This window comes from Drosophila subpulchrella, chromosome 3L (genome assembly GCF_014743375.2).
Source record: "Drosophila subpulchrella strain 33 F10 #4 breed RU33 chromosome 3L, RU_Dsub_v1.1 Primary Assembly, whole genome shotgun sequence".
NCBI lineage: Eukaryota > Metazoa > Arthropoda > Insecta > Diptera > Drosophilidae > Drosophila > Drosophila subpulchrella.
This window is the reverse complement of record NC_050612.1, coordinates 20,000,001-20,019,681: the sequence shown is the minus strand read 5'-3', so window position 1 is coordinate 20,019,681 and position 19,681 is coordinate 20,000,001. Positions and strand designations below refer to the sequence as shown.

At 48.8% G+C, this 19,681-nt stretch overlaps 1 protein-coding gene across 17 annotated transcripts in view; it reads left to right on the top strand.

Annotated features, from left to right (window-relative positions):
• Nucleotides 1–19,681, top strand: part of LOC119554814 (titin) — a 138,626-nt gene that overhangs the window by 53,422 nt on the left and 65,523 nt on the right. For 11 of the 17 annotated variants that reach the window (XM_037865872.1, XM_037865866.1, XM_037865868.1 and 8 more), the window contains 9 exons: nucleotides 6,244–7,828; nucleotides 8,154–8,383; nucleotides 8,442–9,806; nucleotides 9,867–12,665; nucleotides 12,731–18,289; nucleotides 18,349–18,636; nucleotides 18,701–18,932; nucleotides 19,103–19,274; nucleotides 19,334–19,520. In XM_037865872.1, the coding sequence (XP_037721800.1) occupies nucleotides 6,244–7,828; nucleotides 8,154–8,383; nucleotides 8,442–9,806; nucleotides 9,867–12,665; nucleotides 12,731–18,289; nucleotides 18,349–18,636; nucleotides 18,701–18,932; nucleotides 19,103–19,274; nucleotides 19,334–19,520 (12,417 nt within the window). Of the gene's footprint in view, nucleotides 1–1,093; nucleotides 1,313–2,235; nucleotides 2,580–6,243; nucleotides 7,829–8,153; nucleotides 8,384–8,441; nucleotides 9,807–9,866; nucleotides 12,666–12,730; nucleotides 18,290–18,348; nucleotides 18,637–18,700; nucleotides 18,933–19,102; nucleotides 19,275–19,333; nucleotides 19,521–19,681 lie in introns of those variants that run through there. The other 6 variants (XM_037865883.1, XM_037865879.1, XM_037865881.1 and 3 more) reach the window with 2 other exon arrangements.

Below are 19,681 nucleotides of genomic sequence, written 5' to 3'. Positions count from 1 at the left end.
ATACATTTCTATACATCTATGTGGTTTTAATTTTAGACAAACAAAATAAATTATGTGGAAAATGTGAAAAACCCCGAAGGCAGAGCAAACAAGAGCCAAAGCCCCCAAAGCCTTTAATTATATTGTGCAAATTATAATTCCAAGATTTGATTGCAACTGGGATTTGTATTATTATTTATTTGTACAATTTCAACTGTGATGGACATTTCCTCCTGGTTTTTGGAGTAGAATAGAGGGCAACATAAGGAACGAATCTCTAGCTGGAATCAATAGATACGGATCTATGCCGTGTGTATGCATTTGTCTCTCATAGTATCTAGAATTTCTGTAGGATGTCTTCTTGTTGTTCGTTTTCGTGCACACAATGTTGAAAAATACGTGTCAAAAATAAATCGCCATATATTTTTAGCCAACTTACTCAAAACCCGAACACTTTTCGAAACCCCAAACGAGAGAGTCAATGAGCAGCAGCGGGAGACTATAGAGACTCCCCGGAGGAATCTTTCACTCTTTTTGGCGATCCAAGGCAAATTGTCGAGTCTCCTGGGGCAAATGTTGATCAAACTATCGAATGGCCGGGCCAAAAGACTCCCAGCAATTTGATTTTGATCGAAATGCCATTGAGACAAGCAGCATGGAGTTGTCGAGATATACACGGCATAAAGATGCTCTTTCATGATATAAGTAAATTTTAAATTTTTAATCAAAACAGAAAATTCACACACTAGAAACCATATTCATTTTAATGGTTGACTTTACTTTTAAACTTTAAAGCGCGAATTCTTGAGTTCTAGGATAAGCACCTACTATATCATTGCTGGCTCAATATTGACCCCCAAAACCTATATGCCCCACAGTGATGTGTAGTGCATTCAACACTCTCAGAGTATTTTCCCACAACAACAACAACAACCACATGATGGGTCCCGAGGAAAATGCAAAAATATCTCATGTGGAGCAAGATCTTCACTCGCCGAGCTCTCCACCTCTCTCTCGGCGGGAGATCGTTGGCAATCGTGTGGATTCGGGCGAAGTTCGGCTGTGCAGGCACAGCTACTTGATCGCATTCTCCGCGAGATTTTGTCATTCTTCGCTCGCACCTCACAAACGATCGACGTCTTGGTTTCAGTCTCGGGGATTATGACTTGAAACAGTTTGAAAATAGATATTTTTTAAAAGAACATACATATATCTATATCTAAACGCACCACACGGTACAGATATATGTATACGTTCGCAGCCATTTCGTTCGCCTAGAGTACCGCACACACGCAAATATATATAAAACGTCGAAAGGATAACCCAATTTCGAGTAAGAATCAAGCTAAAGTGTGAAAAAATGTGAAAATCCTGAAGGAATAGTGAATGGAAAAAGTGTTCATGAAAATTTTCTCTGGTTACGAAACCACTTTGAAAAAAATGCCGAAAGAATTTTTCAGTGCGCTAAATATCTAAAAATATCACCCGATCGGGTGCTTCGTTTCGGATTCCGATTCGGATCGTATCGGATCGGTACTTCGTGGGTCCGCACCCAATTCAACGAATGGACTGTGAAATCGTGTGCAAACAGATATCAAGCGATCTATATATATATTGGAACCTGCATATATCGAAAGATCACGTATATGCGCTCCCTCTGCCATGTGTGTGAATGTGCATTATCCTGGCTGATCCTGGCAAGGATTACCCGCTGGAACGGCCAGGATAGCGCTAGGAAAATTGTGAAAACTAAGCAACAGAGATCATTGGGCCAATGCAAGGTTTTCCTATAGGAGAAACCAGAAAAAAAGTTTATTAATAGCCCCGTGAAAAATAAGAAGCTACCACCGACTGTGTTTCTCTGAGTGTGTGTGTGTTGTGTGTGTGTGAGAGGGAGTGTGTATGAGTGCTTATCTGTGTGTCGCAGTGAAATATTCTCGAGGCTAAAAATAGTTGAAAATGCCTCACAGGCAAAGAATATGAAAATGAATATGAAGAAGGATGGGTGATATGAACGTCATGCTAAGATCTCCGATCTCGCCTGATTTATATCTACTGGCATAACGCATAAAGAAAATTCAAAGCCATTAAACAAAATGTGTGACAGGCAAACATGAAAGTAAATCAAAGATACAAAAACCACAAAATGAATATATATGTTGGCCAAAATCGCAGTGATAAATAGCCCAAGTGTCGTGAATTTTCCGTTGCCTAATCAAAGTGAAAGTCCTTGAACAGTTATTGTTTTTATTTCAGCAATTTAAAGAAGCGACCAAAGAGAGATAAATATATATAGAAGTATATAAAGTGAAGAAGCAAATCAAAGAAAGAGTGATCGCGAGGTGTTCAATTCTACAGTGCAGTTCATTCTGCAACGATTTGGTTGTCATTTTAAATGATATATAGTGATATATAACGCAGCAAAATGCAACGACAAAATCCGAACCCGTACCAGCAGCAAAACCAGCAGCAACAGCAGCAGGTGCAGCAGTACTCCACCCAGGAGTACTCCCACTCCAGCCAGGAGCAGCACCAGGAGCAAAGGATTAGCCGCACCGAGCAGCACGTCCAGCGCAGCCAAGTCACCACCCAGCGGCAAGGTCAGTCCTCCATCTCGTCCTAGTCACCCGTGTCCTTGGATGTCCCTGTGTCCCAAGGGCGGCCGATCTCGGGGGAAGTTTGCGAGGCTCAGTGGGATTCACACCGTGGATTTAGAATCCCCACTGTCCCCAAGCAATTTCCGCTGATTGGCCGAAGGATCCAGGACAAAGCCTTCCATCATCCTGCTTCACTGAAATGGCCTTGAAATCATAAAAGCTTGCTCGCTAAAATCAAAAATCTCTATCATAAGTTAAAGTCACATATATATATAGTTGAGTTATAAAAATCGTCGAGAAGATAAATGATAAAACAACTTCTTAAAATTGGAATAGATATTCCTATACAAAAATGTAATCTTAAATGTGATTAAGCAACTTCTTAAAATTGGAATAGATATTTCTCATTTTTTTCATAAAAATATATTTCTGTTGTCTTATAAGAAAATGGTCTGTTGAAGTCAGCTATTCTTTTAATTCATTTAAAATATTTTAGATGGAATATACTAAGGGTCAAAGATGACCAAGTATTGTCTTTAACAATTTTAATGTTTGGGAAAAGCTCTCTATAATAAGAGCTTGTTAGCATTATCTTTGAAAATTATATTTAGACTGAGATGAGAATCCAGTAAAGAAAGTAAAATGGTAATGCAGCTCATTTTCGAACATCCCTAACTTAAATTTTTTATAGTCGAACTATAGTTTAATTGTCTTAAATGCATAAGTGCTCATAAATTGTATTCTGTAGCTCAAAGTCTCCGTAACTCGAACTGTTTTGGTGGCAGATAGTGATTCCAGTAAGGCAAGTTTGACTGTAGTATCTAATTTTTTAAGAGCTATAATTCGATTTAAAATTTACAAAAGAAATTTAAAACCGATCGAATTCGACTGATTTTTAACCCAAGTTGTTTATTCTGTTGGTTCTAAAATGTCTTACGCAATAAAAAAGTACTGATATTCATATATCGAATAGAAGTTCCTCGAAACTAAAGTCAACATTTGACTCCAGAGATTTCTGTTGCACCTGTGTAAACTACCCAACATAATATTTCCTTTTATAATGAATACATCATTCAATATCGTCTGAAGTTGCCGTACCCACAAAAATTATAAACTTAAGCACTTGGTCTAATTCAGTCATCCGATCTACCTATTTGTCAGAGTTGTGAAAATGCATAAAATTTACACCTTTCTTAGAAAAAAATTACAATTTTGAAAGCTTTGATTTTCATAGTATTAGACACCCATAGTATTAGACACCCTAATAATACAATCAAAATCTATAGAAGCAACCCATTTCCAAACATCCCCATAATTAATCAATGTCCGAAATGCTCTCAAAAGCTGTATTATACAATTTTAACATAAACAGGAAAAGAATATCGGAAAATTACTAATTCAAATATACAAAATGTATTCTATAGAAATAAATATAGCCCCACATTTGTTTATTGCACTTGGTTCATAATTCCGACAATCTGCTTTATTTCTATGATTAATCCACCTTGAGCCAGCAGGTATAGATATAACCAGGAAAATTAAAAATCAAAGGGGGCTTTAGTCACATAACTAAACACATTAGCTTTTATTATTTTCTATGTGATATAGACTCGCATGTGTCAGTGTTAAAATATTCAAAAATCAAAAATAAATTCCACCCCAAATTCTCTGAAAACTGTTCTGATATACATTTTTCGATATATATTCATGTGCCAACTTATGTTTCATCATTTAAATCTTAATTGATGAACACAGCCGAAATGTGGGTCTATTTATAATATTATCTATTCATCTCCCACGGCTGCACTGACATACATATTCCGATACTACACTGGTCGGCATAAGTATTTTGACAAAATAAAAGTTAAGTATACTCATAACTTGAATTTACTTCTTGTAAACTATAGGCATCAATGGAAAGGTAATTTCAATGCCGTTTGAATGATACAATACATTTCTTTACCCATTCAGTACTTATTGAAAAGGACGAATTTGTGTAAATCAACTTTGAAATTTTTAAAAAAAACTTTTTCCCTCGTCTTGAAAACTTAAATTTTTTGATGCAAAAAGTTTCTTCAAACAAAAATAATAGTAACTGCAAAAAGAATTTTTCAAATATCATTTTGCTTATATTTTTTATGATTTTTTGAAGGTGACAATGTCGGAAAAAATTTGTATGAAAAGGACAAAAATATGGCTCAAATGCCTGTTTTTAAGCATTTTCAAAAATTCATAAAAAATATAAGAAAAATGATTTTTGAAAAATTCTTTTTGCAGTTACTATTGTTTTTGTTTGAAGAAACTTTTTGCATCAAAAAATTTAAGTTTTCAAGACGAGGAAAAAAGTTTTTTTTAAAAATTTCAAAGTTGATTTACACAAATTCGTCCTTTTCAATAAGTACTGAATGGGTAAAGAAATGTATTGTATCATTCAAACGGCATTGAAATTACCTTTCCATTGATGCCTATAGTTTACAAGAAGTAAATTCAAGTTATGAGTATACTTAACTTTTATTTTGTCAAAATACTTATGCCGACCACTGTATATATAAATCGTATAAGAGTTCGTACTCCCCGAAATTTGTTTACATTTTTCCACGATGGCGAGTGCAAGGTGTCAGAGAGAATGGAATATAGGTTTGGCTTTCTCTTATACTTAAGACCCGAAGACGATTTCCCGAAGATGAAAACCCGAAGCTAATGAGAGAAAAGTTAGAAGGAGAGGTGAAAGAGGATTAAAGAAAGAGAGCCGTCAGCTGATATTCGCATTTGTTTACCTCACGCAGTTTTTCCGATCAGCTGTGTTGAACGTCGACAACCTATATCTTATATATATCTTAACGTTAATGACACAGTTCAAGAGATTCAAATGATAAACAAATGCATATATATATATTATATATACAGGTGCAGAAACGAATATAGATATTTATTTAGAGGTGTTTACTTTTGGGTGATTACAAGTATAAATAGTTTGGTACGTGTGCCAACTAAATGTACGCATCCAAAGTAAACAAACTTTTTGGTATAGTTCAAGAATAGATCATGAAGATAATAAATGACTTCAAGATAGCAAATTAAAGATGAACCTTTTAATGGGTTTTACATATCAGATTATGGTTATCTTAATCAGGCTAATTTCCTAGGACATAAGCTTAAAATAATTTATCTTAAGATTTCTTTTTGCGATTTTAGAATTCAAGTCATTTGCATAAGTTAATATATTTAGAGTTCTAGGAAACAGATTTTCTTAATTTAGCAATGTAAAGAAAAATGTCGTTAGCTTTGGGAGAGTTGTCACATCAATATTTTGGTTAGCCTGTACATAAAGTCAGTTAGATGCATTAACGGAACAATTAAATATTCTTATATTGGTTTATCAATTTTCTTAACTACCTAGAACATTTAATAATTTTATATTTTAATACAAAAAACAATATTAATTAAAATTAAATAAAAATTGTTCAAAATTAAAATAGTTCAAAATGATAATTAACTTGACTATTAAGAGTCGATTTGGTTCCTTACTTGCCGATTTTTGTTTTGATTATAAAAGAAGTCAAGGTACATTTAATAAAAGCTTATGCTGCATTCGCAATCATTTCCCGCGCCTGCCCCCACAACTGAAGATCCTAATGAGAAAGTTTTCCAACCATTGATCTTGCAGTGCAACAACATCATGGTGGCAGCATCGGAGGCGCCTACGTGCCCCCCTCGTTGACACACGTGTATGCCCAGGGCGACATCTCGCCGCCCGTCTTCGAGCAGATCTTCAAGAACGCTCGCTTCGCCCAGGGCGGCAACGCCCTCTTCGAGGGTCGCCTGCGTGGCAACCCGAAGCCATTCGTGACCTGGACCCGGAAAGGCGCACCCCTTCTCGAGTCGCAGAAGTTCCGGATGAGCTACAACGAGGCCACCGGCGACGTGTCCCTGCTGATCAACCAGATCGGACCCGGGGACGAGGGCGAGTACACGTGCACGGCCAGGAACCAGTACGGCGAGGCCATCTGCAGCGTCTACATTCAGCCGGAGGGAGCTCCGATGCCGGCCCTGCAGCCCATCCAGAATCTGGAGAAGAACATCTACTCGAATGGCTATTCGTACACCTCCATCGAGGAGGAGTTCCGTGTGGACACCTTCGAGTACCGATTGCTGCGTGAGGTCTCCTTCCGCGAGGCCATCACCCGGCGATCTGGCTACGAGCAGGACTCCCAGCTCTCCCAGGAGCTGGACCGCAACCAGGGTCCTGCCCAGGCGCCGCAGATCTCGCAGAAGCCGCGCAGCTCCAAGCTGATCGAGGGATCCGATGCCGTGTTCACCGCACGCGTGGGTTCCAACCCGAAGCCAAGGCTGACCTGGTTCCACAATGGCCAGCGTCTGGTGGCCTCGCAGAAGTACGAGATCTCCTACTCGAGTGGCGTGGCCACGCTCCGTGTGAAGAACGCCACGGCTCGCGATGGCGGTCACTACACCCTGCTCGCCGAGAATCTGCAGGGCTGTGTGGTTTCATCCGCCGTGTTGGCCGTGGAACCCGCCGCGGAGACCGCCTACGAACCGAAGCCCGTGGATGTGATGGCCGAGCAACTGGAGGCCGGCAAGGCATTGCCCCCGTCCTTTGTGAAGGCTTTCGGAGATCGCGAGGTCACCGAGGGTCGCATGACCAGGTTCGATTGCCGCGTGACCGGCAATCCCTACCCCGAGGTCTTCTGGCTGATCAACGGCCGCCAAGTGCGCGACGATGCCTCGCACAAGATTCTGGTCAACGAATCCGGCAGCCACTCGCTGATGATCACCAACGTGACCCGCTTGGATGCCGGAGCTGTCCAGTGTCTGGCCCGCAACAAGGCCGGTGAGGTGGCCATCGAGGCGCAGTTGAATGTGCTGGAGAAGGAGCAGGTTGTCGCACCACAATTTGTTCAACGCTTCAGCACCATGACTGTGCGCGAGGGTGAGCCGATCACCATGAGTGCCAATGCCATTGGAACTCCCCAGCCGCGGATCACCTGGCAGAAGGACGGCGTCCAGATCTCGTCCACCGCCGAGCGCTTTGTGGGCATCGACGGTGGGGCCACCTGCCTGGAGATTCCGCGCGTCAGTGCTAGCGACGCTGGATGGTACCAGTGCACCGCCCAGAACATCGCTGGATCCACGGCCAATAGGGCCAGGCTGTATGTCGAGGTTCCCAGGGAACAACCAAGTTACGAGCAGCGTCGTCTCAATCTCCCGAGACCAACGAAAGTCATCGAGCCAGAGTGAGTTTTTAAGTTACACCCATAGAAATACGGAAAAAAGCCAAGATCAAATGTTACCAATTTGAGAATATATCTTCTCATTTATTCGAGAAGAATCGTTCTTGAAATCAAGAAGCAAGTACTCTTCAGTTTATACTTAGGAAGACATCTTAATTTTATTTTTCATGAAGAAAGCTGTTCTGTAAGCCGATTGATTTTAAGAATTTCTGATTAAATCCATCTCGGCCCGTTTTTGAAAGCGAAAGAATGGTCTTTAAAACGCTTTTTTTCTGAGTCTAGCCTTGATCATTTTGGAACCTTACTCATAGAATTATCTTTTAATCAGACCCATTCCTGGCCCCGAAATCATCTACCTGCGCCATGTGGAGCGCGCCAAGCCCCATCTGCGTCCTGGTGAGGAGGATCGCGTCTATCCGCCGCCTCAGTTCATCATCCCGCTGCAGAATGTGCAGCAGACCGAAGGTGGCCGCGTCCACATGGAGGCCCGCATCGAACCGGTGGGCGATCCCACCATGGTCGTCGAGTGGTACCTCAATGGACGTCCGCTGGCAGCCAGTAAGTTGAAGATTATCATGATAATTTGGGGAGACGGCTAATGGCTTTCTATTCGCAGGTGCCCGCGCCACATCCGTCTTCAAGTTCGGATTCATTGCTCTGGATCTGCTGAGCATTATGGGCCACGACTCCGGGGAGTACATGTGCCGCGTTAGCAACGCCAGTGGGGTTGCCGAGTCCCGGGCTATTCTGTCCGTGGTGCAGCGCCCCTCCATCGAGCAGTCGTCGCAGAATCCTAACAGTCTGCAGTACATCAACCAGCTGGAGGACTACTCGCGCTACCAGCGCACGGAGAGCGTCGATGAGCAGCTAAACCAGGCGCCGCAGTTCATCCGCCAACTGCGCGATCTCGGCGAGTTCGAGGAGGGCAAGAACGTGCACTTCGAGGCCCAGGTAACCCCGGTAAACGATCCCTCCATGCGGGTGGAGTGGTACAAGGACGGACTGCCCATTACGGCCAGCTCTCGCATCACCGCCATCTTCAACTTCGGCTACGTCTCCCTGAACATCTTGCACCTGAGAGCCGAAGACGCAGGCACCTATACAGTGCGGGCGGTGAATCGCATTGGAGAGGCCATCAGTCAGTCCTCGATTCGTGTCCACTCACGTTCCCAGGTCACTGCAGATCTGGGTATTCCGGAACAGCAGCGTTACATCGAGAAGGTGGAGGAACTGGAGGACTACCGCAAGTCCCAGCAGCGTCGCCATGTCCAGGAGGCCGCAGAGGCAATCGCCCCACCGCAGTTCAAGACTCCCATCCAGAACCAATTGGATCTGCGCGAACACGCGCATGCGCACTTTGAGGCGCGACTCGAACCCATCGGGGATTCGACCATGCGCGTGGAGTGGCTGAAGGATGGTCAGCCCCTGGAGGCCAGTTCCAGGATCACCACGTACCACAACTTTGGCTATGTGGCGCTGACCATCAAGCAGCTGACCATTTACGATGCCGGCACCTACACCTGCCGTGCCTACAATGCCATGGGTCAGGACACCACCGTGGCCCAGCTGACGGTGATCTCCAAGAACGAAATTGTCTCGGAGACCCAGCACCCGGGTGGTCTGCAGAAGATCCAGCATCTGGAGGACTCATCGCGCTACGGACGTCGCGAGGAGGAGGAGACCTACGTCACCACGGCTCCCCGTTTCCTCGGTCCCCTGAAGGGCACCACCAAGATCCTCGAGGGCCAGCGGGCTCACTTCGAGGCCCGTGTGGAGCCCCAGAGCGACTTGGGCCTCGTGATCGAGTGGTACCACAACGGTCGCTCCATCACCGCTGCCAATCGCATCCAAACCTACTACGACTTCGGCTACGTCGCCCTGGACATTTCCCAGGTGCGCGCCGAAGATGCCGGCGTCTATCTCGTAGTGGCCAGGAACAAGCTAGGTGAAGCTCAGCAGCAAGCAACGATGATAGTGGAAAGTAAGTATAGCAAGCTTTATAAGAATTCATGATATCAGGGCTAATCCTATTTATTCTTAGCTCGTTCCAGTATCGACACATCTAGCATGCACCGCGGCCTGTACGAGAAGACCCAGAATTTGGAGAACAAACCTTTCGTGGAGCCTCAGTACGACATCGAGGAGATCTCCAAGTCCAAGCCGGTGTTTGTCACCCCATTGACCGACCCCAAACCCATCCACGATGGCAAGAACATCCATCTGGAGTGCCGTTTGGAGCCGATGGGTGATCCCACCATGCGCGTCGAGTGGTTCCACAATGGTCGCCCCGTTACCGTGGGTTCCCGTTTCCGCACTTACTACGACTTTGGCTTCGTGGCTCTGGACATAATCAAGGCCACGGCCGCCGATTCCGGAGAGTACACCGTGAGGGCCACCAACCACTTGGGAACGGCACACACCTCAGCCTGCGTGCGTGTGATCGATCACACGGATGTTGTGACTGAGACCCAGAACGAACAATCGCTGGAGCAGATCCAACTGCTCGAGGACTCTCGCCGTCGCCATCACCAGGAGGAGGACATCACCATCATGCAGGCGCCCCAGTTCACCAGGGGTCTGCACAACATCGAAACCATCGAGGGCACCAATGTGCACTTGGAGTGCCGCCTGCAGCCCGTGGGAGATCCCAGCATGCGCATCGAGTGGTTCGTGAATGGAAAACCTGTGAAGACAGGCCACCGCTTCCGTCCCGCTTACGAATTCGATTATGTAGCCTTGGACCTGCTTGGCTGCTACGCCATCGATTCGGGTGTCTACACCTGCCAGGCCAGAAACCAACTGGGCGAGGCAGTCACCTCCTGTTCCGTGCGCATTATCGCCAAGAACGATCTGATCTTGGAGACGCAGAACGAGTCGGGTCTGCAGAAGATCCAGTACTTGGAGGACTCGACCCGTCATCGCCGCAGCGAGTTTGTCGACGAGGTGGTCAACATTCGTCCGCGTTTCCTCACCCATCCGAAGAGCTTGACCAACACCCGCGAGGGTGGTCACGCCCACTTCGAGTGCAAGATCGAACCGGTCACCGATCCCAACCTAAAGGTGGAGTGGTTTAAGAACGGTCGTCCCATCACTGTGGGTCATCGCTTCCGTCCCATCCACGATTTTGGCTACGTGGCCTTGGACATTGTCCATTTGATTGCCGAGGATTCCGGTGTCTACACTTGCAGGGCCGTTAACTTGATCGGCTCCGATGAAACCCAGGTGGAGCTGCAGTGCCGCAGCGGTGAGCAGATCGTAACTGTCACCCAGAACGAGGCTGGCTTGGAGCAGATCCACTACCTGGAAGATCGCACGAGGTACACCCGTCGGGAGCAGATCGACGAGAGCACCAAGCAGGCTCCGGTATTCACCACCTCCCTAAAGAACGTTGAGATCAAGGAGAACCAGAGGGCCCACTTTGAATGCCGCCTCATTCCCGTTTCGGATCCTTCGATGCGTGTTGAGTGGTACCACAACAATCTGCCACTGAAGTCTGGTTCTCGCTTCACTGAGACCAACAACTTCGGTTTTGTGGCTTTGGATATTATGTCCACTCTGCCTGAGGATGCCGGTACCTACACCTGCCGTGCTTTTAATGCCGTGGGTGAAGCAATTACCTCCGCTGTGGCAGTCGTGCACACCAAGAAGTCCATCTACCTGGAGTCGCAGCATGAGACCGCTCTGCCACGTCTGCAGCACTTGGAGGATGGCTCCAAGCGTCAGCGCATCAGCGTTCAGGATGAGTTCGTGTCACAGGCTCCTGTGTTCACCATGCCGGTGAGGGATGTCCGAGTGGCTGAGAACCAGGCGGTGCACTTCGAGGCTCGTCTGATTCCAGTGGGAGATCCCAACTTGAAGGTGGAGTGGCTGCGTAATGGTCAACCCATTGAGGCTTCAAACCGCACCACCACCATGCACGACTTTGGTTACGTGGCTCTCAACATGAAGTATGTGAATCCCGAGGACTCCGGCACCTACACCTGCCGCGCTGTCAACGAGCTGGGTCAGGCGGTCACCTCCGCCTCGCTCATTGTGCAATCGAAGACCTCCATTCAGCTGGAGACCCAGCACGAGGCTGCCATGCACAAGATCCACCAGCTGGAAGATCACAGCAGATATCAGCGCAGGGAAGAGGAGGAGTACACGGTGACCACCGCCCCGGTGTTTGTTACCAAGCTGATTGGACCCAGCAATCTGGTCGAGGGTCAGAGCGCTCACTACGAGTGCCGCATTGAACCCTACCCAGATCCTAATCTCAAGGTGGAGTGGTTCCACAACGGAAAGCCCCTGAGCACTGGTCATCGTTTCCGTACCACGTACGACTTTGGATTCGCCGCTCTGGACATCCTGACTGTCTACGCGGAGGATAGCGGCGAGTACACTTGCCGAGTGACCAACAACCTTGGTGAGGCAGTCAACTCGATTGCCCTGAACGTGACTTCGCGTTCGTCTATCATCCATGAGACGCAGCACGAGGAGGCTCTAACCAAGATCCAGCATCTGGAGGATACTTCGCGCTTCCAGAGGAAGACCGACGAGGAGCAGTTCCATGCCGAACGTCCTCAATTCGGGCGCCCACTCCGTAATGCCAAGGTCAACGAGGGAACTCCCGTCCATCTGGAGGCCACTTTGATCCCTGTGAATGATCCCACCATGAAGGTGGAATGGTACTGCAACGGTACGCCGATACAGACGGGTCACCGCTTCAAGACCACCTACGATTTCGGCTTCGTGGCGCTAGACATTCTGTATGCCCATGCCGAGGACACCGGCACCTACATGTGCAAGGCCAAGAACGCCATTGGAGAAGCTGTCACGACTTGTGCTGTAAACGTAACAGGTATTACAAAGAATTTTAAGCCTCTTTTATAATTAACTAACCCCCTTCCAATCTCTCACTAACAGCAAACAAGACGCTCGACCTGGACACTTTGGATGCTCAGCGTTTGGAGAAGATTCGCCAGCTGGAGAACTATGCTCCTCCCACTAAACCAGTGGTGGAGGAGAAGGGACAGAAGCCCATTTTCCTTACGCCGCTAAGCAACCTGGAACACCTGAAGGAGGGCGAACACGCCCACTTGGAGTGCCGAGTGGAACCGATCAACGATCCCAACCTTAAGATCGAATGGTTCTGCAACGGCAAGCAATTGCCTACAGGTCATCGTTACCGCACCACCCACGACTTTGGCTATGTTGCCTTGGACATCCTGTACGTCTATGGCGAGGATACCGGCACCTACATCTGCAAGGCCACCAACCAGCTGGGTGAGGCTGTAAACACCTGCAATGTGCGCGTTTTGAACCGCCGCAGCATGATCCTGGATACCCAGCATCCCGATGCCCTGGAGAAGATCCAGAAGCTGGAGTCGAAGGTGCCGAATTCCCGTACCGAGGTTGGAGATACACCAATCAGTCCTCCCCATTTCACCGCCGAACTTCGCGGCTCGACTGAGATCTATGAAGGACAAACCGCTCACTTTGAGGCTCAGGTCGCTCCAGTTCACGATCCCAACTTGCGCATCGAGTTCTACCATAATGGTAAGCCCTTGCCTTCGGCTTCTCGCTTCCATATCACCTTCGATTTTGGATACGTCTCTTTGGACATCACTCATGCTGTGGCCGAGGACGCCGGAGAATATTCCGTGCGTGCTGTTAACGCTTTGGGTCAGGCTGTGTCGTCGACCAATCTGCGCGTTATTCCGCGTGGTACCATCATCTCGGATACCCAGCATCCCGAGGGACTGGAGAAGATCCGCAAGTTGGAATCGATGGCGCCACATCAGCGCCAGGAGCCCGAGACTCCTGGCACCCGCCAGCGTCCGGTGTTCACTCAACCACTTCAGAACATCGATAGGATCAATGAGCACCAGACGGCTCACTTCGAGGCGCGCTTGATTCCCGTGGGAGATCCGAACTTGAAGGTGGAGTGGTACCGCAACGAAAAGATCATCGAAGACAGTTCCCGCATCACCAAGCAGCACGACTTTGGCTTTGTCTCGCTCGATATCTCGCACATCCGCAAGGAAGATGAGGGCGTGTACATGTGCCGTGCAGTCAATCCTTTGGGAGAGGCTGTGACCACCGCTTCTATGCGTGTCGTCTCCGAGGCCAGCATCCAGATGGATACCCAGCACCCGGACAGCATCAGCCGCATCCATCAGTTGGAGAAACCAGTGGCTCCGCGTCCCAGCGAGCCAGAGCGCCTGTTTGAGAAGCCGATCTTCACTCAACTGCTCACTGGGCCCTCGGAATTGTGGGAGGGAACTCATGCCCACTTCGAAGCACGAGTCGTGCCTGTGGGAGATCCCTCGCTCAAGTTCGAATGGTTCATCAACGGTGTGGAGCTGCAAATGGGCTCTCGTCTGCGCACCACCCACGACTTTGGTTTTGTCACTTTGGACATTACCGCTGTGGTGCCCGAGGATGCTGGTGTTTACATGTGCCGTGCCTATAACGCCGCTGGTGAGGCTGTGTCCTCCACCGCCATGAAGGTGAAGACCAAGTCCAACATCGATGGTCAGCCTTTGATCCCGGAGTCCTGGGAGGCTATTCGTCTCAAGGAGGCTGCCATGAACCGTGTGCCAGAAATGTTTGTGGATTCGACACCACAGCAGGCTCCGGTGTTCACCACCCATCTGCAGAGCTACGACAAGCTGCATGAGGGTCAGCACGTCCTCTTGGAAGCCCAGGTGGAGCCTCGTGCGGATCCCAACCTCCGCATTGAGTGGTTCAAGAATGGTATTTCCCTGACCACTGGCTCCCGCATCCGCAGCACCTTTGACTTCGGACTGGTCACTCTGTCCATCAACGGATTGCGTTCGGATGACTCGGCTATTTACACCTGCAAGGCCACCAACCAGGTGGGTGAAGCTGTTTCGACTTCCTCTCTTAAGATCGAGGATCGTCACTGGCTGCAGGCCGAGTCCTTACATCCGGATTCGCTACCTCGCATTGGAGAGCTGGAGGCGCCCAAGGAGGGACGTCCCGAAGCTCCAGAGCCGACTTACGAAACTCCCGTGTTCATCACTCATCTGAACAACATCGAGTGCAAGGAAAGCGACAACGTGCGCTTCGAGTGCAATGTGGAGCCGGCTCGCGACCCCACCATGTCTATCGAGTGGTTCTACAACGGACAGCCACTGCAGGCCGCTGCCAAGTTCAAGTCCATCTATGACTTTGGGTACTGCGCCTTGGATTTGACCAACTCCTATGCTGAGAACAGCGGTGTTTACACCTGCAAGGCCACCAACAGCAAGGGATCGGCCACCACCTCGGGCACCCTTAAGTGCACCGGTGGCAAGACCATGTTCCTAGACACCCAGCATCCGCAGGGTGAGGCCGGTCTCGAGGCTGTTCAGGAAACTGAGGAGGAGCTGGCCAATCGCTATACCAGCAAGACTGCCAAGCCTGAGACCCAATATCCACCACCAGTATGGACCAAGCCACTGCAGGCCGAATTCCATCTGTCGGAGGCCCAACCCATCCATCTGGAGGCCAACGTGGAGCCCAAGGAGGACCCCAACTTGTTTATCGAGTGGTACTTCAACGGCAAGATGCTGCAGCATGGCTCTCGTTTCAAGATGACCAGCGAATTTGGTTTCGTCACCATGGACATGATCGAGGTTTATGCTCGTGATCAGGGCATATACACCTGCAAAGCGTACAACAAGGCTGGCGAGGCATTCACTTCGACCACCATCTTCTGTTCGAGCAAGGAGAACATCATCGATTCTACGCAGCACCCGAAGGGAGCTGAGGGCTTGGAACAGATCCAGGATCTGGAAGACTCTCTCCGCAAGGATGGCTCCAAGCCGGAGCAACCGGATCTAGGAATCCCACCACGCTTCACCACCGAGTTTGTAAACATCGCTGACATTGGTGAGGGTGAGCTGGCTCACTTTGAAGCCAATCTCATTCCCGTTGGCGACCAGAGCATGGTCATCGAGTGGTTCTACAACAGCAAGGTTTTGGAAGCCAGCCACCGTGTGCGTACCATCTACGCTTTCGGTACAGTGGCTCTGGAGGTTCTTGGCACCAAGATCGAGGACACCGGCACCTACACTTGCCGCGCTACTAACAAGCATGGAACCGCTGAGATCAGCTGTAACCTGGAGTGCGTGGACAAGCCGAGGGGCCAGAAGCCGCGATTCACCTCCCACATCCAGCCGCTGCAGGGCCTGAAGGACGGTCAGTCCGCCCATTTCGAGTGCACTCTGATCCCGGTCAACGATCCGGAGCTGAAGGTGGAGTGGTATCACAACGGCAAGCTGATGCGTCACTCAAACCGCATCAAGACCGTCTCCGATTTCGGCTACGTCGTCTTGGACATTTCCTATCTGCAGGATCATGACAGTGGAGAGTACGTGTGCAGGGCGTGGAACAAGTACGGCGAGGACTTTACTCGCACCACCCTCAATTGTGGAGGTCGTGGTGGTGTCTTCTATGACAGCCTGCAGCCAGATTCGCTTCAGAGGATCAGGGAGCTGGAGTGCCCGCAAGGACAGCAGGGAGATACCTCCGCTCCTCTGGTTGCTGAGCCACCCAAGTTCATCACCCAGATCGTGGATGTCACCAAGCTGGTGGAGGGACAGTCGGCTCACTTTGAGGCGCGTTTGACTCCAATTACAGATCCCGACCTGGTGGTGGAATGGTACTTCAACGGCAAGAAACTGCCGCATGGACACCGTTTCCGCACCTTCCACGACTTTGGAATTGTCATCCTGGACATCCTGTACTGCTACGAGGAGAACTCTGGAGTATACGAGGCCAGGGCTCACAACAAGTATGGTGAGGATGTTACTCGTGCCACGCTTAAGTGCGCCTCTAAGGCCAGCCTCATTCTGGACTCCCAGCTGCCGCGAGGCATGGAAGGTGGTCTGGAGAAGATCGCCAACCTGGAGTACAGCATGGTGCGCACTCGCGAAGAAACCACAGAAGAGACAAAGGGCAAGGCTCCAGTCTTCACTGTGCCGCTAGAGAACATCGACAATCTGCGAGAGGGTGAGAATGCCCACTTTGAGGCCAGGATCACCCCGGCCGATGATCCCAAGCTGAAGGTCGAGTGGTACTGGAACGGACGTCCATTGAAGGCCGGTTCTCGTTTCCGTACTTTCTGCGACTTCGGCTTCGTGATCCTGGAAATTTCCCCTGTGTATCCCGAGGACTCCGGCGAGTACTCTTGCCGCGCCATCAACGAGTATGGTGAAGCAGTGACCACGGCCTCGATGAAGATCCAGGGCAAGCGCAGCATCATCATGGAATCCCAGCTGCCAAAGGGCATGGAGGGAACCATCGATCGCATCGCCGAACTGGAGGGCTTGGGCTCCCGCAGCACCGAATTTGTGCCGGATGACGATACTGGCAAGCCGCCAGAGTTTATCACCTCACCCTTCGACATGGTTATTGGTGAAAATGCTCTGGCCCACTTTGAGTGCCGCTTGCAGCCGATCAACGACCCGTCGATGCGTGTGGATTGGTTCCACAACGGAAAGGCCTTGTGGGCTGGCTCCCGCATCAAGACCATTAACGATTTCGGATTCGTGATCCTCGAAATCGCCGGTTGCTATCAGCGCGATTCGGGATTGTACACTTGCAAGGCTACGAACAAGCATGGTGAGGCTACGGTCTCTTGCAAATTGCAGGTCAAGGGTCGCCAAGGCATCGTCATGGAGCCACAATTGCCCTCCAACTTCCGCACAGGCACTGAAAGCCTGCAGAAACTGGAGGAGAGCATGCACAAGCGTGAGGAGATTGTGATCGACGACGAGCAGCCCAACCCACCGAAGTTCACCGAGGACATCAAGGACAACCTAGATGTGCCCGAAGGTGGTCCAATTCACTTTGACTGCCGCGTGGAGCCTGTGGGCGACCCAACCATGCGTATTGAGTGGTTCTACAATGGTCATGTCATGGCTACCGGATCTAGGGTCCACCAGCTGAATGACTTCGGCTTCATCGCCTTGGATGTTGACTACATCTATGCCAGGGACTCGGGAGAGTATACTTGTCGGGCTACCAACAAGTGGGGCACTGCCACCACCACCGCCAAGGTCACCTGCAAGGGCAAGCACAATATTGTCTATGAATCGCAACTGCCCGAGGGCATGACCTCCGATAAGTTGAAGGAACTGGAGCGCGGTCGCATTCCAGAAGCCCCGAAGGTGGTTGAGGAAGAGTTTGGACCACCGAAGTTCACCACTCAGATCACTTCTGTGACTGCCGATGAGGCAGAGGCCGTGCGATTTGAGTGCCAGGTGGAACCCAAGACAGATCCCAGCCTGCGCGTGGAATGGTACCGCAATGGCAAGCCCCTGCCCTCCGGACACCGTTACAGGAACATCTTCGACATGGGCTTCGTTTCCCTGGATATTCTGTATGTCTACGGAGAGGATTCTGGAGAGTACGTGTGCCGCGCCATCAACAATCATGGCGAGGATCGCACCAAGGCCACTGTGTCTTGCAAGAGTGAGTTAGAAAATACCAAGTATCACCTCCTATATTATATTTCTATATTTCTTCTTTAGAACTGCCCACCATCTTGCTCCAGAACCAAGTGCCTCGCGGCATGAAGCGTTCGGATGCGCTTACTCAAATGGAAGCCACCATCAAGAAGTATACCTCTGAGGTCCATTTGACCGAGGATGATCTCTTCGATCCCGATCGCAAGCAGCCTCCTCGTTTTGTCACCCAGATCAAGGAACAGCTTACCCTGACCGAGATGGCCGTGACCAAGTTCGAATGCCAGTTGGCTCCTGTGGGAGATCCCAACATGAAGGTCGAGTGGTTCTTCAACGGCAAGCCTTTGCTGCACAGTGAGTATTTTAAGAATTGTGTTTAGTTCAAAGCTTTTATTAAAACCTGTTACATTCCCTGCAGAGAACCGCTTCCAGCCCATCTATGATTTCGGTTATGTGGCAATGAACTTTGGCTGGGTTTATCCCGAAGACAGTGGGGAGTACGTGTGCCGTGCCACCAACTTGTATGGCAAGGACGAGACTCGTGCCTTCATCAAGGTTTCTGGCAAGCCCGGCATTGTCTACGATTCCCAGCTGCCCGCTCACATGCAGAGCATTGACCGCATCCGTGAAATGGAAGCCTCATGGCAAGTGTAAGTATCAAACTTATGATAAAAGGGAATTTCCGTTTAAAGCCTTTAAGATAGATTATTACACCTGATATCATATATACATGAAAACTACATTAAATGAAGAAATGTTCTCCGTTGTATAAAAATGCTTCCTCACATTAGTTACATTTATATTTCGATCTTGCTTACAGGGTGCCCGACGAGGTTGATCCCGATGCCAAGCCCAGAACCAAGCCGGTGTTTGTGAGCAAACTGGAACCCCAGACTGTGGAGGAGGGTGATTCAGCTAGATTCTGTGTCCGTGTCACCGGACACCCACGTCCCAGGGTTATGTGGCTGATCAATGGACACACTGTTGTACATGTAAGTTTTCTAGAGATTTCTTTTTAAAGATTTAGTAACTAAGTAGTGATGCCTTTCAGGGCTCCCGCTACAAGCTGACCAACGATGGCATGTTCCATCTGGACGTCCCGAAGACTCGTCAGTACGACACTGGAAAGGTAGAGGTGATTGCTCGCAACTCTGTGGGTGAATCGATTGCCAGCACTGAGCTGAAGGTTGTTGCCCGCTCGGATGATTATCGTAATGTGCTGAAGAACTCGCCACGTCGTAAGTTTTATTTCCAACACAAGCCAGAAAATCTGGGAACAATTATCTATATAACAGCTATTAGAACGTTAACAATTTTCAAAATGCAGTAGACTTTAGCTGACCAAACTAAATATGGACACCACATGCTATATCACAAAAAGAAACTCATTGTAAATATA